At 42.5% G+C, this 25766-nt stretch overlaps 1 protein-coding gene across 8 annotated transcripts in view; it reads right to left on the bottom strand.

The window, feature by feature from the left end:
- tanc1b (tetratricopeptide repeat, ankyrin repeat and coiled-coil containing 1b) overlaps positions 1-25766 on the bottom strand; it is a gene marked incomplete at its 3' end in the record, with an annotated part of 133343 nt that overhangs the window by 102699 nt on the left and 4878 nt on the right. For all 8 annotated transcript variants that reach the window (XR_013934948.1, XR_013934949.1, XR_013934950.1 and 5 more), the window contains exon 2: positions 15512-15605. Coding sequence is in view for 5 of the 8 variants with exons in the window: in XM_080456950.1 (XP_080313076.1) it covers positions 15512-15572 (61 nt within the window). The remainder of the gene's footprint in view (positions 1-15511; positions 15606-25766) is intronic.

The raw sequence follows: 25766 nt of genomic DNA, 5'->3' as shown, positions 1-25766 counted from the left end.
CCACCACTAGTCTGGCAGGCATTTAGTTTTTACTTGTCAGGAAGAACAAGGATGGTTCCTGAAGCTCTGAAAGCCTCAGCTTAAATCTATACACGCTGGCTAATGAGAGCAAATTAGCTGCTTAACGTAAAGTTAAGCTGCATGCATGGCAAGACTGCAGAATCATCTGTGTCCAAAACTCATGCATTCCCATACTAACGTTTCTTTCTCTCAGTCTCTTGTCTAGCTGTCTGATCTCACACTGGCTCCCATATTCTCTCTCTTCTTCTCCTTTCCATTTCTCTCCGTCTCTCTGGCTTCCCTTCTTCTGTCTCTGCCTCAGTTCTTTTTTTCATTTTTTCTCTCGAATGCAATGCTTCGCAGCGGTCCGAGCCCTGGAATGTCTTTACCACTGGCCCCAGGGGAAGGGAGACAGATTGGGAGGGGTTTGTGTGTGTGTCTCTGGGAGAAGGGCTCAGGGAGGAGGGTAGCACTGGGCAGGGAAGCTGACATTTCCCATTCCTCTTCATAAATGGCCAATTTAAGTGGGTATGGGAAAAATATCTGAGCAAAGCAATAGCTCTACCACATGTTTTATTTCAGGCTGCTTCCTAACAGGGAGGCATTACAAAAGGGCATTGGGGATACAGATATGGGGAACGGTGTGATATGCCACCTGATACCACGCAAGTTAATTAAACCATCATTTCCATGTGAGGAGATGTGTGAATACTGATGAGGCATCTGCCCTACCTAAGGAGAGCCTACACAAAGGAGCACAGGTGTGCTCTGAAACACCACCGATCATGAAAATGGAGTGCTGCAGTACTGTATAATTGTGCGTGTTCAAGACACCGCAGTCCCACTGAGCATTGAGCTGCAGCAATATTCTGCACTTGGCTTTCCGATAACAAACTGTCATTATACCTGAGAAAACTGAATCCATTCTTTTAAGGTCAAAAAATAAACTCAGCAAGTCCGCATGTATATCTCACGTCTGACTACTTCTCTTTAGTGAGAGATGCCCATGGGCATAACACCAGAGGGAGCTCGCCTGACCAGTTGTTCCCCCTAGATTCGGCTCAAACATGGGGGAAAATGCATTGTACTATGCTGCCACCAAAATGTGGAATGCCCTACCATCAACCATTCAAGATCTCAATTCCTTATCCACTCTTAAAAAATGACCTAAACATGGCTGTCCTCAAAGTGCAATTGGAATTCTATCCCCTTACCAACACACTCCCTCAGCGAGCTCCACGGAAAGAGCCTAACAGGAGTGGTATCCTCTGCCCTCCGCCCCCATCCCTCTTTTTTCTGTAAAAATATCCTTCCTATTGATGTCGTTACTGATATGTAATGTATTATTATGCATTGTATATCTTATTGATGAATTGAGTACAATCCCCCCGAGGTATTTTTGTGTGATCCTTTTAGCAGAGCTTTTTGACAGTACTGCTGTACTGTTTAAACAAACAGACAAAGGTATTCAGTGAATCACTCAAAAAACACCTGGGCTTTAGGAAGAAACATTGACAGCAGGACAATGCAAAGATATGGCTGATGAGATGTATGATCATGATGATCATCCACTGGACCAGAAGTAAAGGAAATGGCAGAAGGATACAGGATTACCACATCTCAACCATAACAGGCTAAATCAGATTGTAAGACAAAAGATATGCGATTTCCTAGTTACGGCATGAGGTTATATGGTTACAAATGTACGTAGTGGCACAAGGGTAAAGTACCTGTCCATCACCAGGTGTCACTGTCGCCAAATGCTTGCTCTCAGGGGGTAAAACGTTGGGTCTGCCAAAATATGTTGAGATAACTGTGATTTGCCACTATGATAAAACTGAGTTTAATTTAATTAAATGTCATACCATGAGGCCTAGAATATACTTTAATTAAAGCTTTGGTGTTACAGTGGATCCACTTCTGGAACAAAAATATGTTATTGATATTCATACAGGCACTATTGTGTTTAATGTTCCCAGTCTGAATGCCTCTCCACAGGCCTCTTCAGAATCAGACAGGTCAAGTGAGGTACTGAGGTACACCAATTCGCTCCCACGCTAGGGGGAACATAACCCTCTCACCTCCCATTCATTACCATTCACACAGTTAATCCTAATCGGAGCCCACTGATTGGTGACAGTGGAGTCAGATGGTGTGTGCTTGAAGCTCCTCAACTGAAGTACTGTACAACCTGACCAAAACAGCCCATGCTCTAAACACTAATGTGTAGGCTACTAGACACAAGGAAGGCCAGAGAGGCCAGTTAAAGAAGGGCTATTATGGCAAAGGTCTGTATTAAAAACAGGGTCCCTCTTAAAAGAAGAGTATCTCAACACACTGATTGGCCAGAAGGGAGGGCACACATCTTTAACCCAGTTAGCATGTGTGTGTGAGTGCCAGGGTGGGAGCTTCATTAGCATTCTTAAAACTGAACTACACCCGATCATGGTTTAGAATCAAAAGTGCAATTACGCAGTTTCCATGGAGAAATTGCTTGAAAAACAATGAAATCGCTCGCATGGGGTTTACTTGTGGCACACTGCATGAATGTCCTCTACTGCCATCCCAGACAGTATCGTTTTTTTTTTTTCGTACAACCTTCCCTGCCATGGACACTGCTGGTACAGTTCAAGCCGAGGACACATAGATGATGGATGACCCTGAGCAGTTTTCCATACTGTGATCAATCATGACTGTGAGCAGTGCTCCTGAGGCCAGTGTGCCTTGGAGGTGGCAGGGTTCACAACTCAGCTCCCCTGACGAGCGGACAAGAGAGTCGCACCGGGCGTGACTTCTCCAACCGCCCATGTTCTGGTCTTGCCCCGTCAACCTTGGAACATCTTCAGAAGGCGCCCATGCTTCCAAACTGGCAACTTCCTGCGGCTCACCATATGCATATAGAAAGCTCCAAGCCAAAAGAGAGAGTTGCTTTCCATGCGTGAAACCTCCCAGCGCAGTGCGGTCTGTGGTCGTGGGTTGCCATGGAGATAGGTTTAACAACAGATTTAGATTAGCCATTAGTACAGACCATTAGGCAGAGCTTCTTCTGGGGCCAGGTGAGGTCATGAGAACATCACTAGCCGCTGGACAACTGGAAGTCTTGGCCGACAGCCTTTTCAGTGATGTTAAATGGTAGAGGTTGTGGCAAAAAGGCCGTCCATCCGATTCTTTCTACAGAGCCTAATCCCATAAGCAAACAATAACGGCCAGGGCAAATCTTGTTCTTTTGTGTCATGTTTGAAAATCTGTGTTATGATTAAACCCCTTGTGACTTTCAGCATGAATCCAAGTCGCTCCAGTTGTTACTTTAGGCTTAAATGGCACTAAGGGATTTATTGTTATTGGTCAGTGTGTGTACCAATGTTGATCGATTTACTTTTTAAGAGATTAATGGATGATTCATCCATGCTGCCCCAACCACTCTTGGCTTCCTTAAACTTCATGTCAGCTGAGCTGGGACGTGTACAACTATCAGTAGGGCCATCAAATAAAACATAGTATGAAATGCCATCATTTGGGTGAGGAAGAAGTGAATTTGAAGAGGGATCATGCAGGCGGGTTGCTCCTCCTTGCAGAAAGCATTATCCCCTCTTCCTTTGAGGCCAGGCACAAAGGAGCCGAGGTCATTAGTTCACCCAGTCTCAAGCCGTACTGAGCCAGGGATGGCAGGGCATTCATCTGTAGATGCTGTGTGCCTTTCAGAGCCGTGGAGCAGAGCAGGGATGAGCAAACCAGGGAAGTGGAGAGAGCAGGGGCCCCAAGGCCAAAGCCTGTGAGCAGAGGTTCCCCCATAAACACCCACACACATGCTTTTTAAATAGTCAAACACTGTGACATCTAGGGCGGGTGCCTGGATGATTAAGTAAGAAATCCACCAACCACAGCCGCTAAAAAATGCCTACCCAGAAAAGTTCATTGGGACCCAGGCGGCTCGTGGGTCACAGAAACATGTACAGAATCGTAAGTCAACCTTGAAACAGTGAATCTGATCACAGGCAGAGCACGGAACTATTAGTTGCAGACACTGCAGAGGTGCATGGAGTACATTACAGGTATAAAACCAAATGGAAATCAGACAGACGGAATGCATCCTGCCCAGGAAGGTCATGGTGTAATTAGAAAAGGCTGTGGCCCGCTGACCTCTTCCACCAATGAACTGCCATAACAGCCACTATCGCTTTTTTAAAAGCCATCCAAAAACACCCAGGGTTGTTAACTGATAGACTGTCCTTTTCACTTCTCTTTGAAGTATCAAAAGAATTCATCAGCCCCATGGCTGGCTGAGGGATTGCGGAGGTGGGGGGTGTGGGGGGGGGGGGGGGGGGGGGGAGATAACGCTCCGACTGCGCTGCCAGTTGTGTTTCAGATGACATCACTCTGTGCGTTCCCAGCCAGTAGTGATGTATTTGTTTGGCTTTTATTTTCCATGCCTTCACTAGCACTTCCAAGGTCATGAACAGCTTTGGAGGGGGGGGGTAGAGTGTGAAGAATGGTTCACCAGCCGGTTCTCTGGCAGATCGCAGGCCTTTGGGAACCATCTGAGGTACTGCTCCAGATTCTTCCCTGCCAGGAGCCACTGTTCAGGAAGCACAGTGTCGGATCTGACCCGGCAACAGTTCGCTTAGCTCCCCTATGGAGTCGGAAATGGTAATAATGACAGTCCTTCTACTCTCATTTGACCCATTTCTCCCAGTCAGTTGAAGAAATTATAAGGTTTCCGTTTACTTACCATTAAAAAGGACATTTAGAGAATCAAATGATTCTTCTTTTTCTTTTTTTTTTTTTACAAATTTCATTGTATAACAGATCTTTGGTTTTGGCAATCTCATGATGATGGATATTGAAACAACAACAAAATCCCTACAGGCAATGGTAATTTAATAAATAATTTAAAAAGGTTTTTAAAATATGAAAATATTTCTCAATCAGCCACAGAAAATAAATGTACTGTACTATTACAACCATATGGAACGGGTGAACTGTAAACTGTATTTTACATACTCATAACTTCTTAATCGGAATCCAAGGAATTTGCTAGCATGCATGACCTCAACATCACCTTATGTGATATAAAACCAGCTCTCTAGATGAGTCGTGCAGCAATAACACTTTTAAAATCACATGGTGGCAGTCAGTGTGCCAACTAAAGGTCAATTCAATAGTGCTAAAATATATTAACAAAACTATGTTAGCTTCGAGGTCTTTCCTTACAGAAACCTTGGCCATGTGATGTGAAGGGAAACGGAGCTCTGGCCTAAGGGTTGTTGTTTTTAGAGCTTTAACAAACAGCAAGACTGGCTGACCAGGTTCACTGCTTTCCAAAAGAGCCCATATTTTGCTTTTCAACAGATGAGAGGGGAGAGACAGGGTGCGTCTCATATGGACGCACCTGAGGTTTGAGGGCGCGCGCTCATGTGTTTGTGTAAGCGTGTGTGCGCTGTGTGTATATGCGTGGGTGTCTATGTACGGGTGTTTGCAAGAGATGTGGTTTGAGCTACGCCCCGCTAATCGTTGCCTTCTGGCTGCAAAGTGCTTTGATACTGGTGTAGGACTTGAGCTGCACTCAATGGTCTCCTTTGTGAATCAGGTGCATTCTTTATTTCCACCATTTTAAACCCTGACACTGTCTGGACTTGAAAATCTACATAAACAACCAAGCAAACTACCCACCCATGGATATTTTCGAAAACATCAGCAAAATATTTTCCTCTTTTCATTTAAAATGACATAATGGGGGGTAGCAATAACAATGACATAGACCTAAATCTGCTTGGGTTTAAGAGGAATTGAGTTTGAAAATCTTTCTAATCCTAGCAACATAATTTGAATTATGAGCTCAAATTGACCAACCAAAAGGCTAATCTGAGTTTGATTAGTTCATTTCATTTTTATCTTCGTTTTCTTTTTTTTTAAATACTTCAACTAATGTCAAAGAAGCCTGTCGTTACGGCTTGAGAACTACTTATTATGGTTAACAAATTTCAAAATATACAGATTGTGCAAAAGGAAAATGCATGGCTACATGTGTGCATGTGCAGTACACAAGGTGCGTGCACGTGTGTGTGTGTGTGTGTGTGTGTGTGTGTGTGTGTGTGTGTGTGTGTGTGTGTGTGTGTGTGTGTGTGTGTGTGTGTTCTGTGTGGTTCATGTATGTTGTCTGTGGTCTAGACATCCTGTGGCTCTCTGAGTTATGTGACTTCCGCATTAATGAACAGTTTACCTTGGGTTTGTTTACAAATTCCTCCTCTTCCATCCCAGGAATGAGGGTTTTATGGGAACCTAAGCATGCTCTTTCACCAACATACCTGGCCTCGTTCTCCTCCCCTACTGTTACCAGACATCCAGCTACTATGGTGCAGGTATTCGTCAAGACAGCAGGCATTAATAACTATGGAAGCCCATTTTTGCCACTGAATAAAATGTAAGATTATTGATATGAAAGTTTTTTTTCTCCCTTCTGAATTATAATTAATAATAATAATAATTTTGTTCCCACTCCTTGGGGTGTTTTTTTGTCACTGTATATAAATATATATGTGTATATATATGCACGTACGTGAAATTCGTCCTCTGCATTTACCCATCCTATAATCACTAGGAGCAGTGAGCAATTAGGGGTGAAGAGTCTTGCTCAGGGACACACATCGACACATTGCTGGCCTGGCCTGGAATCAAACCTGCGACAACCAGGGCCTCTGGCTGCCCAGGCGGGCTCACTAATTCAGCTAATGGCCGCTCCAGTGTAAAATTGTGCGAAAATAACTCTGAATTCTGATATTATGTCAGAATCACAATTCAGGTGTTATTCAGTGGTGAAAATTAACTTCTATAAATACCAAAAATCCCAAATATCAGAAATACAAAAAAAGTCTAGTCTGTAATATATCACGAAACCAAACCATACATTCCCGTTTCAACCTGGGCTACAGACTAATCTCAAGCCAAAAACACATTTGACTAACACATGAAAATGTTCCCTGTAACCTCCTCCTAACATGGGAGGGCACTGTGGAGGAGCTTTCCCCAAACTTTCCTCACAAGCCGCGGAGAAGGAGGGAATGCTTCTTAAAATGGCTGTGGTGGAGGTGGTTAGAGAGTAGGCTGGTACACAGCTGTTCGCAGAAAAGAAACTGGGCTGACATTGACAGCATTAGAATGGTACCTGTGGGCAGACTGTGAAAGATGTCCAACAGCCTCTCAATTGACCCTTTGTCAAGTCCCACCCGGGGTTGTGCCCCTCTTCGCACCCATTGGTTGCCGTTTCTTGGTTGGACACAAATCCTTTCGCTCCATCCACTACCATTGAAATAACATGTTTTTCAGTTGCTTCTTGATATTCTGTGTATTCAATTCTTATTTTAAACTTGGTGTCAGTAAAAAGGAACATCAGGTGCAGTCAGACCAATCAGGACAAATCAGAAGGCTGACAATGGGTCAATTAGGGCTAATTTTGGTATTTTCTGGTTTTAATCACTTATGTTCTTTTTTATACTTCCAAAATTGTTTAACAATAGTGAAAAAAACGTGTCACGATGTGGGGCGTTTTGAGCTTGCAATCTGCTTTTTTCAAAATGTTATGAAGAAAACCAATTACATAATCAACACAATACCATCACAATATGATGTTGAGGTATCTGGACAAAGATATTGTGATATTTGATTTTGCGCATATCACCCAACCCAATGCCTAGAAACAGCTTCAGACAGACCACCATCCGAGATCCATCCCTGTGTCTGAAAATCAGGTTATACCTCAAAATCAAACTCATGCAATCGGCACCGCCACTCTACCTTGATGCTTCATCCTTGAAATGAAATGCCTCAGAGAAACTCATGTCATACATCAGTAACGTCAGGCACTTCATTAACTAATCAGGAGGGAATGCCGTCCTGCTGAATCTCCAGAGTGTCAACACACATGAAGAAGACTTGTGGGTTTGAGGAGCTGGGAGGAGCGCTTTACTTTCAGGGGAAAGGAAACCTGCTGGGTGGTTTGGTATTTCAATTATGGCGCTTTCCTCAAAATCAGCATGGGATATACATATTGAACTAATGCTCAGCAAAGATCAAAGATTTTCATTTATGCCCATGAGAAGTGGTTGAATTAATCCCACTGGGCGACCAAGATGACACGTTTGTGTTTCCGCTGCAATAAACCCCATAAAGTTGCTGGCATGTTTGAGATAAGACTTTAATTAGAACAATATTTCTTAAAGGAACAAATGCTCCTCTATCTTCACCTTTTTTCTTCTTCTTCTTTTATTTTTTTTGCTTGGATAAAAAACCGTATCAACTGTGTATTTATTAGTATTTTTGGGGGTTTGTTTGGACAAACAATAGTGAAACCATCTGCTGTTTCTGTTTATTGAGGAAAGTCTTCTCTAACAGTAAAAATTCCTCATGTTAAACCCCTGCAGATATAAGCTGGGACGGAACTCGTAAAGATTTGGCTCTTGGTGACAAGTTTCAGATTTTTGGTATGGAGTTAGGAATGCGCATAAGGTTTACAAAAACCATCGCAAACGAGTTGGGCTGGCCCCCTAGTGGTCCGTTTACAATAACTCCAATATTAAATCGGTATGGTTGAAACCCTAAATAATTGATCGAAAATATTTTTCAATGGATTCTGTTACTATTGGGCATGCTAAAAAGCATACTAAACTTTTGAAAAATCTAACTTCTGGAAAGGCATCATTTTCAAGATGGCGTCCCTGATGGCTGCCGGGAGCTTTTTGCAATCCTTGGTTTCAATTATTGCTGCTTTTCAGAATCAGAATCAACTTTATTGTGACATCACAGGTTTACTACAGGTGTAAAACAGTGGGTGAAATTAGTTTTTTGTGCAAGCTGCAAGCTCCATCGTTTTTGTTATTTCCATAAAAGAGAAAGGGAAGAAGGGGGCAAGGGGAAGAGGGAGAGAGAGAGATCAATACAAACTATTTATCTACATATTTACACATTGTATATCTATCCGATGCGGTAAGTACCTGAGGTAAGACATACTGTAAGGTGCGGTAAGTACCTGAGGTAAGACATAAAGGTGCGCGAGCATAGCAGCAGATATATACTGTACATGATATGCTATGGACGATTGGCCGTTAGTTAAGGTGTGAGAAATATACAAAAACAGCGCGTTGTACATGGGAGGTGCAGAGTGTCAGCGTGTGTCGACCACATGGTCCACATAAGGTAACTGACACTGGTATAATCCACAGGTAGGTCCATGAGGAAGAGCAAAAAGTCCTAAGTCACTGTCCCTGATATAATCCACAGGTAGGTCCAAGAGGAAGAGCAAAAGTCCCAGGCCAGCCTGACGACGGGCGGTGACTTGACAATCTTCAGTACAAAAAGAAACTTTGCATCGATGACCTGTTGTCTGATCCTTGGAACCAAATAAAGGTTTCATATCACAACACCCAGAAACTTAGAAATTGTTGAGACAGCATGTACCAGCCGTCCTGGGACAGCTGAGACAACAGTGTAGGCCTTAACAGTCTTACACTCTCTCCTTCTCTCTCTCACTCTCTCTCTCTCTGACACACACATGCACACTAAGTTGTTAAATTTATTTTCGTCTTGCACTTTCTGAAACAAAATGAGGGCATCCTTTATCAAACTCAAGATTAGAGAATTAAAATTCTATAGGGCAGTACACACAATAAAGCACTGCATTCTTGTCTGAGTTAACTTATCTTCAGCCGTTTCTCAATTAAATGTGGTTTATATTGATGGGATTTTGGTCCAAAGAGCAAAGCCATTCCCCGCTGTGGAAGATCTTTGATGGAAAGGGCAATGTGGCTGTGTGTTCACTCTTCATTTGGATGCTCTGCTGTATTTGATGAGATCACAGTAACTTCAGAGGAAGCCACTGGCTGGGCGGTTGCATGTGCACAGGCCCGAGTGTTATCAGATGAGCTCCAGTCATCCACATAATTTAAACCTGTCAGTGGGAAGATGACATCTTCCTTTTTGTCCCTCTCATACTGGAATGATTACGCCTCCTTCCTTTGTCACAGACACTCGTGGCCAATGTGAAATATGAATGTCGTCACTGCACGTTGGGCCAAGTATTATCATAATGGCTTCATTGTTATGCGTTGTGTATTTAAAGCAGGATGGTGTGGCTGATCCCCTGTAGTGTTGACAGGCTAGCGACAGTACTGATGCTTCCCGTCTGACCAGGTGCATGGCTTCTGTCTCCATACCTCCAAACAAGTTCTGAGAAGCCCTGCCAACTGGCAGCAGTGGTGTGTGCGTGTGTGTGCGTGTGTGCGCGTGTGCGTGTGGGTGTGGGTGTGGGTGTGTGTGTGTGTGTGTGGGGGTGTGTGTGTGTGTGTACACGTGCAACTGTGCGTGTGTGGAGGTTGTTTGGGATCGGGAGGGTGGGTGAACAGCTGAAGCTGTTGTTGGCCTCTTAAGCGCATAAGAAGCAATCCACGTCAGTGTGATTAACACTGGGTCGCCCACAAAGACGGACAACTTTGTCTGGCAGCTGCCTCAGACTGCCTGGCCAACAGAGTAGCTAGCAAGAGTCAGAATGCTTCGGGAGGTGTCGGCCAGCCCACACAGCTCACTCAGCCACACAAGTCGTCTGTGCCCTGTGTGTGATGTTTTCACAAGGACATTGCTGCTTTAAGAAGCTGGCGATGCTCCCAGGACATCTGCTGCACCGAGTGAAAGGTAAAAAACTTTTCTCAGAAAAAGTAGGTGCCGCAGCTAGATACAGAGACATCACAGGAAGGCTGCCAGGGCCATTCAGCAAGGGAAGAAAACTATAGCAGTAAGAGGAAGGAAGGCAAAGGGAAGCTCTCCCCAAAGACGGAGTGCTAAATTTCGAGAAAAAACATTAGACACATGTCATCTGTTTCAAGTCTACCAGAGAGACAAGATAAAGCCTATAGTTTAGCCTCCCTCCATTTCCAACTCATAAAATGCATAAAAATCTCCAATACATCAGAGCCAGGCCTTGGAAATATATGGATTAACATATATCCCAAGACGCAGCTAAGGCCTATTTTCTGTGACTGATGACAAAGGCAGGGGAGGGCCAGTATTTCACATGCTGTCAAAAGGATAAGGATGCCATGATTGAGAAGAATCTATTTGGCAGCAGTAGCAAAGGTGAAATATCAACATGTTTTAAAATGCAATATAATAATACTGGCTGTAAAACCTTACCCTGAACTCTTACGTGCTTCACATTTTTCTAAGGGCACTTTGTCTCAGATCTTTGTTGTGTCCTCAGAAGGAGCTCAAGTCTAAATAAACTACAGTATACAAAGACAGACCTGCTACGTAATGAAAGCAGTCTGCTGTCTCAAATGTTTGCAAGCGAGCTCCAAGCAAGACATTGCTGAGAATTAACAAGAGCTAATAGGTGAAACGCTCAATAAAACCAGAGGAAGCCGTATCCTCAAAGAGAATACCAATTACACCACACTAGTTTATTATTTTTCTTTTCTTTTTTTTACTATATATAATCCTCTGAGCTCCCTGTGCCTTGAGCCTCAAATCCATTAATATCAGTGAAGCCTGCTGGCAATGTGACCTTTCTAAGAGTGTTCACATCAAAGCCAGCAGGTCTCAAGCAAACTAGTATCCCACTTCCGGAATGCTGGGCTATTAAAAAAGAAAAAGTGTACTTAAAAAGGATTAAAAGGGCCATTTCCAAACAGATTCCTTACAGATTTGGACTAGGAGGAGACAGTCAGAGTGGAGGAGGAGGAATTAGGGGCAGAGAATGGAGAAAGACTAAATTAGCAAATGGTGTGTGTTTGTGGGTCTTGGTGATGTGGGGATCTCAGGGGCAAGCTAATGACTGTGGTGGTATCTGGCATGAGGGCCAAGTTTCCCCGTCTCCTTTAAAGTTGCCTCCAGCTCATAGCCACCATGTTATGAGCAACATATGCTGAGCTATCATGCAATTATACCATTATCAAGGTCTTTCCTCTAACCAATTTCCATTACATATTGCCGAGTAGATTTTATGAGGACTTGATCCCTTAAGCGTAATTTATACTTCATTGCACGGCGGTGTTGCTCGACTAAAATAACCGATGTCGCATCGGGCTGTTAGCTTGGAAATCTGTATAAATTAGACTTTTTATGCGCTCTTTCTCTCTCTCTCTCTCTCTTGAAGCAGGGAATGCCTGAAGAGTTTGGTACTCCCTGATCCACATGAACACAAGCATAACTGACAAACAGTTAAATTAGCAAATAAATGCAAGCATATATGGATCTGCCAATGATGAATTAAATGAAATTTTAAAAAATCTAATAAATCGATGCTAAGATTAAATCAAGCTGCCCTTGTTGAAAAGAGTAATACCCACCACTGACATTCTGGAGATTATTGCCTTATGGCCCTGCTGTTTATAATTTCAAACGCATAACAGTGATGCGTTATCGACTAAATAAAACCTTTATCTTAACGCATTGCCTCAATTTGAGCATGTCAGGAGAATAGCATCAAACGAAGTGGACTGCTAGAATACGCCAAACTAGATTGCTGATTTAAACACCCATTTCGATCCAAAACCATTTGGAAGTGTAATGAAATCTTTACTCAGGACCAACAGAAGGTGCAGTGAATATTTTATGTGCAATATGGTCACATCTTTTCTCAGGGAGCATTAACTATGATGTACCCAGTTTCATTAACATGGCCTTTCCCCAGCAGGTCTCTGCTGTTACTAACCTCGTTTTGGGTCCTGGGAGAGACCAGGGTTTACAAACAAGTAATCCTCTTAATGGACAACCAGGAAATATTAAACAGCAGCCAACAAATTTCATGGTGGTATGATAGGCTACTTAGCACTTCCTCTGCAGCTGCGGGTGTGTGGAAGTGGCTCATCACGCATTATGATGCGAGGTTGTAGATCAGCTATTTACTCTATTTTGTTTTAACAAGGCTTAAGTGGTTAATTAATACTTAGGATAGGTTCACGGCAGAGGACACATTCCAGTTACAGAGTATGTGCAAATTAACTTGGCAAATACTTTAAACAACAACCTCAATCTAACACAATCCTGGACCTTGATATGGAACTCATACCTTTTAAGATTCATCGCTGACCAGTTGACAGAGGTAAGGTTACTCATTTATTAGCCTACATGTAATGTAGGCTAATAAATGTGTTAATTCTGCCCCCTCAAATAAATCTACACATCTGAGAATAAAAGATACAAATCCCCTGTCAAATCTCTAGGAACAATTGTCACCAACCACCGACGATGGCCGTCCCATCTCTAGAGCATTTTATCTGTCAAAAGTTCCCTGAATGACGGAGAGGAGTGGCCGGGTTTTATTGTCCCAGCATGAGAAAGGGAGAAAGACCTGCTTGGGGGCTTGATGGATGGGATCCAACTGGGTGAGGGGCTGGGAACAAGGAGTTGTGGCCCACCATAAACTCCCTGATGTACAGCCCTCATGCTTGCCGGACCTCCTGAGAGACTCATGTCATGTGTACAGGGTTGGATTTGTAAAAAGAAACAGGGGGACACATTTTCTTAACCAAGTATCCTATAATTTGTCGTACAACAAATAGCTAAAATAGCCGCAATATGTCGTAACGCTATGCATTGTAAGCTTGGGGGGGGGGGGGGGGGATTTGGGGAAAATATATAGATTTTTCCATAAATAGCGATGCCAGGGTTAATGTGGTTAACATATATTTGTAATTAAATTGATAAATTGTGATATTATCAAACATATCAGACAGACTGGATAAAACATATCCTCACCGGTGATAAAAATGAATGACCGGGGGGATATAAAAAGCAGGGGTATGGATTCCCCCCGCCATCCCCCACAGCAAACCCTGCATGTGTATGTTTGTCTAGCATACAGTATGTGCTGGTGACTAACGTACTACACGGTGATGCTGTGTGATCTCAAAGTGATTCATGCTAGACAGGTTTCAACAGCTAAATGGAGAACAATACGCAGAGTCAACTTGCAATACCCACTGGCAGCTTTGCAAACGCAACACAGATATGCTGGAGTTATATTATTGTGTGTGTGGTTGTGTGTGGTCAGGGGTGAGGGGACCGCTGATCTATGATTCATTTCTATATTACATCACAAGTCAAAGAAGATGTTAAATTCCTCATAGAGATCAGAGCTACTGGTCTGTCAGCAGAGGCTTGTCATAAAGCCAGAGGCAGGGCAGTAGTGTGTGTGTGTGTGTGTGTGTGTGTGTGTGTGTGTGTGTGTGTGTGTGTGTGTGTGTGTGTGTGTGGGGGGGGGTGTGTGGGGGGGTGTGTGTGTGTGTGTGTGTGTGTGTACGCAGATAAGCTAGCACTGCAGATTCCCCAATGTCTAGGCAAGCCAGACCTCTTTCCCTCTGAATTTTATTTGCACCTACCCTGTCTACTGCTGAGTGAAACAAGTCATGGCCTGATTGAAATGGTATCTTTAAAAAAAGAACGAAAAAAAAATAGGGAGTTTTCTGTGAAACAGCCCCTGGACAAAGCTGGCAAGAGCAGATCTGTGAGACGTTCAACAACTGTACTGATCACCGATTGAGAGCAGATTACCTGCTGCTACCAGTAGTCCTGAGGTGGGAAGGCAAGTTTAGGCTGGTGGACGTAGAATTAGCACAGATGATCCCGTCTGTTATGGGAGGGCGGATTATCAGAGGAAGCCATTGTATGTAAAGGAGAGAAGTCAGCAATCTTCTGGTGGGGATGACTCACATCAAGTCACGGTGGAAAATCCTACGAGGGCCAGCGAAAAACGGCCAAAACAAACTTCTGTGATGTCAGGTTGATGGTTCTGCACTGCTAGATACTATATGGCTTCTGAATGCATTCAGGAAAAAAGATGAAGGGATAAGATGGTACTGACCTATAAAAAAATCATTTAGTGTCCTTTCTTTTCTATTTATTCTCCTTAGCGCGTGCCATTCCATCTAGTTTGTCATCATCTTCTTCTTGTTTACTGGGTGAAAAACTAAACGTCATATTTACTTTATCCCCAGGGTGTGGTTACCAGCATTACCCCATTATACTTTGTGTGCATGTGTATTTAGTGTAGTTTAATACTCTGGGCTCTAAACAAACTGCTCACCAAGAGAAAACTTGTCAAGCACAGTGACATTGACACAGGTTTATTGACCATATATGTTCAGGCCTCTTGCCGCAAATGTTGGCTTAGGTGATGGCATGTTTACCAAGTGAACGTGACAGATGCTGCAGAGTTTGTACGTTTTCATCCCAGGTCTCTCTATAGCTAGCGTTAGCTTACTTCAACTCACTTCGTGCATCACATTATCTTGACAAAAGACTGGGTCCACAAGAGGTTCTAAGTGGAACATATAAAAAGGTCAGGAAGAAATTATAAACATGCAGCCCATTATTTGCCTTCATGTACACAAACACAAAGGAAAGGATTTGAGAACATTGTGTGTCACTGTGAGGTATTGTGCGTCTAGGCCACGAGTGATGTGTGTTTTTTTTGTTTCCCAGCGCCCCCAAAGTGAACTTGTTTTTCTCCTCCTCTCTCACATACCTGCTTCCTTCTTGCTCCCCTTCCCTCCGTCTCTGTTCTTCTTCAGCACAGCCTTGAACATGGTGAGATTCCTGGAATCCTCTCGCCAGCCCCCCTGCAAGAAACACAGACATTTTCAATCACTCACAGCCAGGCAGAGACAGTGAGAAACCATCAAACCATCACTCAGGGTTCAACCATGGAGGTTACTCAATGTCAGACACAGCTTTTCTGCTCATACAAAATATAACAGTCTCCCTAACTTCCTCTGCGAAAAAAAAAGAAAGGAAAAGAAAAGAAAAGAAATAAGTAGACAGCAGTCATTTTCTCCTCAAAGGGACACGACAGAGACCCAGAAAGGTTGCATGTCGATGACAACATGTCCCCTGCATTTCATTCTTCCCTCCTGGCACCCGGCTGGGAGTTTTCCCACAGCGCTCCCAATCCTGCAGGTCATCAGCGGAGGGGCGGCGTGGAAAGAATGCGCCAATATTTAAACAGAACGACAAGTTCTGCTATCTTGTTATGCAGGAAAACACTCTGTCGGATTCCCTGAATTCCACATCTAATTAATGCCACAGGCTGAACTTGGGACATTTTTGACCACTTCTTTCGGTTTCTTATAAAGCTGGCATTACACTGGCAGAACCCTCAGGGTCAACACACCTTAAACAGTGAAGTGAAACTCTAAAAGGCAAGCCTAGCCAAATTTTGCCTGCCTGCGTTTGTTTACTTAGTAATGTTATGTCACACTAAGTATGAAAGCCACTCGGCTAACGGAGCCATCACCTCAAGTAAGAGAGAAATAGTACTAGACAATGAATTGTGGAAGCAGTTTTTTTTTTATATGTTTTGTCTGGCGTTGATTTTTTACTGCTTGAAATGCATACTTGATTCCATGTGAAAAATCTATAAAAATGTAATAGAAAACAATATATGTTTTGTAAATCTTTGCTTCATAGTACAGTATAAAGACAAACTGAGGTCAGAGACAGGTTAACATGCAAGACATGATGCGAGTTCAATTCAAACTCAGGTTGTCTCAACTCACAAGGAGCATTGTGGTTCGTGCACTAACTGACTGGGCCACCAGGCACCCTGCCTGGAACTTTTCCATTTCAGACCACCTCAACTCACTAAAAGGTTGTTGCAATGCACCGCAATAATAGAAACTGAGGGAATGGATAAGACCAAATAAGGGAGTCCCATCACACAAACAAAACACAGCAATGCACTGGGGCCTGGGCCCCAGAAACCAGGCTTCCGGTTAGCAAGGCCAGTGCCCATTAACAACACTCGTAAAACCACACAGTCCTCTGGCACCAACAGTCGAGTATAATATTTAGACTTCACTGCTGGGGCTGGGGGGGAGGCTATCGATACGTCCTTGGTGTTCTTAGATGAAACACGGTGAAGCAGCAACTGAAAGACTACAGGTGTAGGTCTGGAGAAAACGTGAAGAATGTCCCTGATGAATATGTGCACCTTCGACATAGCCTTGAACACAGAAATCAGAAGAAGAATGATGTATGATGTATATATGCGTGAGGAGACTCGCGGCGGCACAGACTCCATTCCAAGGTAAAATAGTCCAGTAGTTTAGAGTACCTCACTTCTACCTAGCTGAACTCAGGCGATGATTAAAATGTAAGGCTATGATAAATCATGACCTGAATTAATTCAATTGAATCTATAGCTCAGATACCCAGCCTGTGATGGTGAGGAAGAGAAGGTAGACTCAAGATCACGAGCTTGAGTCTACCGGATCTCTGAGCACATATTGGACTGAGATTTTTAACACTCTTACAGAACTAACGGGGACACTCATTGAGCCTAACGCCATTACCGCACTGTTTGGTACCTCCCAACTGCCTCTGTCTAGAACTCAAGCAGACTTGATAGCCTTTGTAACATTGTTGGCAAGACGCCTAATACTCATGAGATGGAAATCGACTATTCCACCCTCCCATACTCAATGGATAAGAGACATTTTTAATAACTTACAACTTGAAAAAATTAGATATACATTGAGAGGCTCTGTTAGAAAGTTCCACGACATATGGGATCCCTTCTTGGCTTACGCAGTTGGAATTACTTTTCCGGTTATTCCTGATTGAATTCGTTATCTAAAGGGATGGAGCTGGGGTGAGACCAAAATGACACTGTGTGTATGTGTGTGTGTATGCGTGCGAGTAGTTGTTTTTGGGTTTTTTTTTTTTTTTTTTGTTTTGTGATGGATTGTTCTATTGTTTCCCCGGTTGCTTTAATGTTATCAGGTCGTTTTGTTTTGTTTTCTTTCCCTCTGTTGAGGTTCCTTCAATGTGAAGGCCTGTACGTTTTCCTTTCCCTTTCCCCCTACAGCACAAACCATGAACCGAATAACACTGAATGTATTACCAATGTGCTGAAAAAAAAAAAAAACCCCAATAAAACAAAGTTTAAAATTAAAAGATCGCGAGCTTGCTTGAGTAAATATAACCAAGACTACTGTACTCAAAGCAGTTTCTCAACAAAAAGTTCTCCCGTGTCATGCCACGAGGATAACTCAACCATCTGCTCAATTCATTTCATTTAAAAGGGTTCTCTAAATAGTCACATAGGTGATAGGGCCTGATCTACAAGCTCACAACATGTAATGCGCCATTTTTCTTTTTGCAAGTCTGCGCCTACATGGCCAAAATGAGGACACCAGGTTGAAAGTGGTTAAGAGAATGAATTACACTTAGACTAAATCTAGCCAAGACTATCGACGGACAAATGGAAAGAGACGGCACGCTCATTCCTTTACAGTGCATTCCACTCTGTCCCGTGGCATGTCCTCTCCTCTGCAATGTACAACATGAATTGTAAACACTGTGGCATTTCAATCCCCCTTTCACAAGACAGGAAGACGACTGCTAATGACAGCACAAAAGAGCAGATTAGAGCTACGGTCAGAGCGTATTCAACACAATAGACTACAGTCATCCTGATGCGGCTCAGCACTTTGTACAGTCGCACTGTTTCAAACTCAGGCCCATCCCTCTTTCCATGCGTCTCTGCAGTGGTGCACAGAAACCACTTCCTCTGCACAGCTCTGGCCATTATACCAGCCACGGATCACATTTCTAGCTGACGGATCCACTTTCAACTCTCTTGTCTTATGAACACATTCATACATCGCTCCTTCAGAATCAAACAATGGACGACAGCACTCCTTGAATCAGCTCCACATGTTGAAAAAATTAGCAGAGTCACGATTATTAGGCCTTTTTTATGCAAGATTTATTTACTTACCTTTAGTACATTGTAAAAGTAACAGTTACAGTGTATGAAACAAACAATGAGAGTATGTAAAGGCAGTGTCAGAGATGAGGTGGTTTGATTAATACTCATGATTGCAAGTTTAGTTTGCTTTAAAAGGCATCTCTTAAGCTTATGTTTACTTTAATGGTTACGTAATTAGTGAACAATGGCAAGCAAAGGCTCGCACTTCGTCAGTGCGGTGACGAAGGCTGGATAGCCGAAACATTTGTCATGTTACTTAAGGCATATGGAAAAATTAAAGAAAACATTTACCATGTCATTTTGAGTGCGACCCTTTGCTTGCCATGTTTGTTGATATGTTTTAAGAGGACAACGCACCAGAAGAGTCTGAGTGCGGTGGTAACAGAAACTAGGTAATTAGTGCCGTCTCTTAATTCAATAGGAAGGCTATTCCAGTGAGAAGACTGTTTGCCCAAAACTGCTACTATCCCTCTCTGATAGCAGTCCTTGATGCCCTGCCAGAGCTATCAGTCTGCATTATGAACTGCCTCAGTGGGGGCGGTGCAAGACCTTATACTTTACTTACTGTCCTATGTGTTATGCTTTGCTGATGAGAGCAACTGTAGTTTTTTTGTATTTCCCCTCTGGGATTAATTAAGTATTTATATTCTAAAAATGAGGCAAGCATCTGTAAAATGTTTTAACGATCAAATTTAAATACATTTGACTTTTTGTACTATATGGCAATGATGCGAACTATCGGCCTTTGGGTCGAGTATTTTTAATGTATGTTTGTAAAATTGGTTTCAGAGCTTTTAAGCTTGCTTATGACCACATTGTAAAACAATGGTGTGTGTGTGTGTGTGTGTGTGTGTGTGTGTGTGTGTGTGTGTGTGTGTGTGTGTGTGTGTGTGTGTGTGTGTGTGTGTGTGTGTGTGTGTGGGGGGGGGTGTGGGTGTGTGGGGGGGGGGGGGGGTGGGTGTGTGTCTGTGTGTGTGTGTAACTATCACAAGTAAATCTGCGATAACAATTAGTCTATAAAGCCATGTAGAAACCAGAGCTATTGAGAGAGTTACAACATTCTTATACACTGTAAATGAAGATTATCCATATAATATTCAATAATGCATTTCCAAAATCAACTTTCACTTGATTCTTTTTTGTTTAGGTCTGCTCAGAGATAACAAGAAGGATGCGTAGCGCTTGTTATCATCGGGCAAACACTAGTTCTAAACACCATATGAGGACAAACAGTCATGTGCCATGAGTAAATCCTCCTCAGGAATCATCATCAGTCTTTAAGACTAATTTATCATTTAGGCTCATTTAAAATGTGATTCTCATCAATACTTTCTAGTTACAGTTGAAAATATATTGTTTTTGTGGTACGACATGGTCATTCAACAAAGTAGCCTATTAACCCATTCAATCCAGGCAGGAACACATTGAATCATTTTTGGATTTCTTTGGCTTCTTTGGCAAAAATAGCAGTGTGCCACGCTATGAGCTTGTAGATCTGCTATTTTTAAAACATCTTGAAAATTTGTGCAAATCTTTGAATGTAAATATTTTTTAAGCGAACATTTGTTTCTGGGGGTCCGTCGAAGTAACATTTTGAGATGGGAGTCCGCAGCCAAATACATAATCTAAAAATGTTTTCTAAATCAACAGTATGTTGCCAAGTCAGTGGTGCTCCAACTTTTCCATGTCAAGGAAATGATATGTATTTGACCGTGGACCCCAATCTCAAAATATGTTTTTCCAGGGACTCCCCAGAAGAACAGATCGGAGTTAAAAATGTTCGTTTTAAAAAGATTTGCACACATTTTCCACTATTTATCAAAAAATAGCAGATCTACCAGCTCAACTCGGTGCCACGCTATGAGTATGAGCTTGTATATCTGCTATTTTTTAATAGACAAAGAAATCTTAAAATGACACAGATGCGTTCCCGATCTTAATGGATGAACTTATTAGCCATACAGGAGGATCCTACAGTGTCTTCTAAAACCACCCAGTGTAGCGCATTGGCCTGGTCAGACGTAATGGTGTGGCCAGTTCGCCTGCTGTGTGGGAGCTGGCTGCTCATCACCACAGCAACAATAAACACAGCCCGCGTTAACCCATAGGAAATGAGAAACGCCTTACCCATTATTCCAAAAGCCAACATGACAAATTCCTGCCCTCCTCACTCCCTCCTTCACACACACACACACACACACACACACACACACACACACACACTTCAGCCATATTCATTCTGAGATATGCATATGCGCAATCTCTAGAGTAGGCCCAGGGTCTATATCTGAATGAAATTCAGTTTTTTTTATCCCTATCCATTTTCAATAATACGACTTCACAGTGGAAGAAGGCATTGGTGTCATGATTGATGACAGCCAAGCTTGACTCTAAAGATCATTTTAAAGTTTCAACTTTCATGTAATTTGGGACCTTGAGTCTAGACACCGATATCTCTTATTTCCTCTTGTATCCAATCTTCCTAAAGCACCACATAGAAAAGAGTGTTCATGGGGGAAATGAGTGATGCTGTTAGAAGTATTGATGCCAACAATCTAATGTAGTTGAGAATTGAAATAGTCTACTGTAGTTAGTTAAAAAATATGTTTAAATAATGTCTTATAATGGCTCAATATTATGTTCATATTATTTGTCCTACCAAACAGCCTTATTCTGTAAGGAAAGCGAACAGCACGTGTTTACAATCAGTGGCCCACACATTCCTTTGTATGGTATTGTGCCGGCACACTTAAGAGCAAAACGTACCACATTGGCATTCATCAAAGACCCTGAGTCCCGTGTCAAAGAGAGACATGCACACACACACACCTGCCGTGCAGGCTTAACATTTTAGTTGGAGTTTCCCCAATCAAGCCTTTTATTTACGCAGGGTTGAAATATTTGAAGAACACATATGGGCAAACTATTTGGATGCATCCTGGCTGAGCTTAAGTTCAGGCTACTTCTGTTGGAGGTGGATGAGAGAGGCATGCAGCAGGGGCTATTCCTTACCCTCCGAGCTCCCCCTGGACATCTGATCCTAAGAAGTTAGGCTAATGAAATCAACGTGTGGCTCTTACCAGAAGAAAGGAGCAAAATCAACATCAAACAGCGATAAGCCGTGGAGGGGCTTATAATAGTGACCTTTGCAAGAAAATCTCTTCAGAGATAAGTTATGGCCTGCATTGCATGTGGCAGGAGAGGCATCAAGATCCAGATCATGTCCATTCCATGGCATTTAAGTTGAGTTTGGGTATTCGCTTAAATGCAAGGTCCCCCTTAGGAGGGGCCTCTCCATATTGGAACAGAGCAGCCAAAATCCCAGTGAAGCTGACAGTGCTTTGTGGACACACTGGTTGAATAGACTGAGAGAGCAGACACTCAATATTCACGTTTGCTCTGCGCGAGATGCCCCAAAGCAGGCATAAGTCCCAGAGAAACAGCAGAGTATTGTGTTCCCTCCACAGAGGAGAAGAGCAACAGGTCACACTCTCTTCATGCTTCAAAATAGAGAAAAGAACTCAAGAAATGGGATGCGTTCCAAAGACCACAATAGAACAAATGGGTCACAATAGGCAAAGACAGACACATCCCCTTGTTGTTCAACTTGGCCTGTGTCACCTGTGTTCACCTTTAGAACCATGATGACCGTTACATCTGCAGTAACAATAAAAAGGAGATTATCCCAGTCTATGATAGTATGACCTGTGACCCAGAAGTGAAAGTGCTCTTTCAGCTGAGAGAAATTGGATATCACACGGGGTGGGGAGGGTGCTGCTCAGGTTATCAACGGGTCTTCCATGAGTTGATGGAGTTCAAATCCATACAGGTTGAGATTGAGAAGAAGAGAAAAAAGAGCCTCACCTGCACAATGCAGGATGTGACATGTGGTTAATGGGGCCATGTAGCTATACAGCCGTCATCTGAGAACCCTGACTATATATAGAACGGAAATGGGATTGTTTTTCCTGATTGCCTCTGGCGGTGAAGAGTTTCACACACAAACATACACACATTGGCGGTTGGGAGACTTAGAAGCTGCTTTGTCCTCCGCCGAATGGCAGACAATAGGGACAGCAACCTTCAGCGTCGTCTGACTTCACCACTTGTCCGCAATAGCTGGGAAGCGCTTACACACACCCCCCCCGCTTACTTTCTTGTCTCTCTTGCCTAGTAACAGCCCTGGCGACCAACCGATTCTGCATGAATGATTGCTCTCAAATTTCTACACTGTTGTCATAGCGACATCGAGATTCACGCCAGGGCCCGACCTTCAAGTTGGTTTAATAAGCATAGCCAGAATCACACAAAGAATGCCTGATGAGTTCTAATTTGAAGAGATGGCAAAGATGAAAAAGATTTCTCCCATGAACTTTTGACAGGTTAATAACATCCATTCTTTTGTGGTCCATTCATAAGAGAGGCCTGCCCATGACTATAAATTTAAGAGCTCAATGAAACAATGGGAATTTAGCGAACAACACGGCCGTAGCCTTGAAGGAAGTGGAGGAGCAGGTATGGAGTTACAGGCAGCACAGTCTCTGTCTCAGCCATTGTAAACATGCATGTTGCTCACAAATGTAAAGGAAGTGGCAATGAATAGACTGTTTCATGACCAGTCAATCTTTATACTCTGAGCCACTGTCCATATTAGACACAGACCCTAATGTTTAACGGTGCAAAAAAGGCTGAATTCTTGTGTTTAATGATTTTCTCCCAGCCTCCAGTAGTAAGGCCAATGTTTTACTTTTCTGTTATAATACTATAGCTAACTGTGCGCATCAGACCATTGAAAGTGAGTAGTCTGTTAGATTACACATATCTCTGGATTTCTACAGTTCAATGGCATTCACCTCTTCGTGCCAAAATTCCGCTTTACCCGTCAGGCCAGTTTCTTTAATTAGAATATTCCATTTGGCTGACATTCTTTTCCCAAACTACATTAAAAGTGCCATGATTGCATAATTAATTCTTAATGTGGGTGGACGCAGGCACCTAATCCTGGGAGAGTGTTAATGCCATTCTGTATTCATTAAAATCAGGTGACTGATGTGGCATTGGTTCATCATAAACTCTATTATAAACACCACTAATTGCTCATCCACATAGTTTGGGCGCATCTTAAGATAACACAAAAAACGTTGAGCAGTATTCACATCAGCTCAGATCAGCCCAAGATTAGGTAAACAGGTTGCCATTCTCACATATTAGACCTGTGTGCTTATTCACCTTTACCCTGGAGGCAAAATGAGGTCATTCAATCCCAGGTAGATTCGAAGTCTTAACTTGGGGCAAAGTAACCTAGTTTCTGATTGAGGCTGAATATTCACATGGCTCAGCTTGAAATTAAATGGATAATAAGTCTGAGCTGCTAATAGTGAGTACAGTGAGTGACCATGGGAGAATGACTGCTATTCAAAAGACAGGTCTACCTTCTCAAACCATGATGAAGACAACATACGTAGAACATACCGATATTGACAGTGATACATCACTCCAGACTTTAGCCTAATTTCTAAATTAAATTACAATTACTTTGCCTTTCTGTATCAATAAAATATACAATGCCAGCTTGATCAGCAAATACACAAATATAACCAAACTGAAAGAACTAACTGGCAAATATCTTTGTACTCATAAGTAACCTAACACCACCCTCATTATAATCAAAAGCAAGGCGAAAAGAAGACGGGAAAAAAATACACATTCTCGTATCAGAAAATTTAAATAACCTATTACAGAGGCCCAATTTCTTAAAAATATGTCATACTTCATCTGGAGCTTAGCCGTGATTTTATTTTAGCCACCAAAAGGGCAATGTGTGATATACCACTTAAATAACTGATTTTCAAGTGAAAATTAAATGTAAATAAGGCTAAACAGTGTTGCTGGCTCAGCAGTTCTGATGTGAGCAACATTGTCTTTTACTCCACCAGGGTTATCCGAGAGCTTTTCAATGTTGAGGCATGTTTGAGAGAGACAACCATTACTCTGAATTTACAGTTGTACCTGAGGCTGTGGAAAGTGACTGACATGAGTGTCTATCCCTGAGAAAGTCGGAATCAGACAAGACATTGCTCATCCTTCACCCATTAAACACCTCACATGCCTATTTCACGCCTATTAAATCAACATGCGACACAAGCTCATGTGTTGATATATTTAGCTCCAAGAGAAAAACACCATTATCAAGTGAGGTTATGAGTTTAAATACACAGTAGGTCTGCCTTATAAATTCTCTGGAGCCCCAGCCTCTTTCCATCTCAACTTGTCTGAGTCTATTAATACATTATTTTCTTTCCTTGATAATTAAGGAGTCTTATAATCCTCCTTTACCAGACTGGAGACAACAATTACATCCTCTCATTTACGACTCCTTGACAACAGGTTAGCTACAACAACTCATTGGGAGTAGTCCAATTATTTGCTCCTACTGCTTACTGAATGTTTTTGATGTCTTATGCCAAGTATTCTGTTAATTATAATCTATATTTGAATAATTAACATGGACATACTATAGCATAATAATAGCATACTGCTCATCCACATATGAGTATGTGACAAATAAAGTAATAGAATCTTTGAATATGTTGTTGCACATATTTTGGACACAAAATAGTCAATGTTTTGCAGCCCAGTAGCCTACTATTTGACTAGGGGTAAAACATTAACAGGCATGGTTCAAAGTCTACAGGAAGTTCTTGCTAACAGTTTTTCTTACACTGGGATTTGTAGGTCAGAAGGCAGGGTCTTTGAATGAGTATCTTAACAAGAGAAAACAGACAGACAGAAAAAAGTGAAGTCATAAAATCATAGGACTCCGGCAACATGGGGTCTTGAACCCGTTGACTTTTTTCAAAGCAGATGTGCATAACCAGTAAATCACTCCAGCGTTCTAGCCGGTAAACATTCCACAGGTGTTCAGTCCAGACAGTTTACAGATAAGGCCTCACCACCACTCAACACCAGGGTACAGGTTTATTATTAGCCTAGCTCTCATTGTCAAACA

The sequence above is a fragment of the Gymnoscopelus braueri genome (assembly GCF_963280865.1).
Source record: "Gymnoscopelus braueri genome assembly, chromosome: 18".
Taxonomy (NCBI): Eukaryota; Metazoa; Chordata; class Actinopteri; order Myctophiformes; family Myctophidae; genus Gymnoscopelus; species Gymnoscopelus braueri.
The sequence above is the reverse complement of the archived record's forward strand: the minus strand, read 5'-3'. Positions and strand labels throughout refer to the sequence as shown.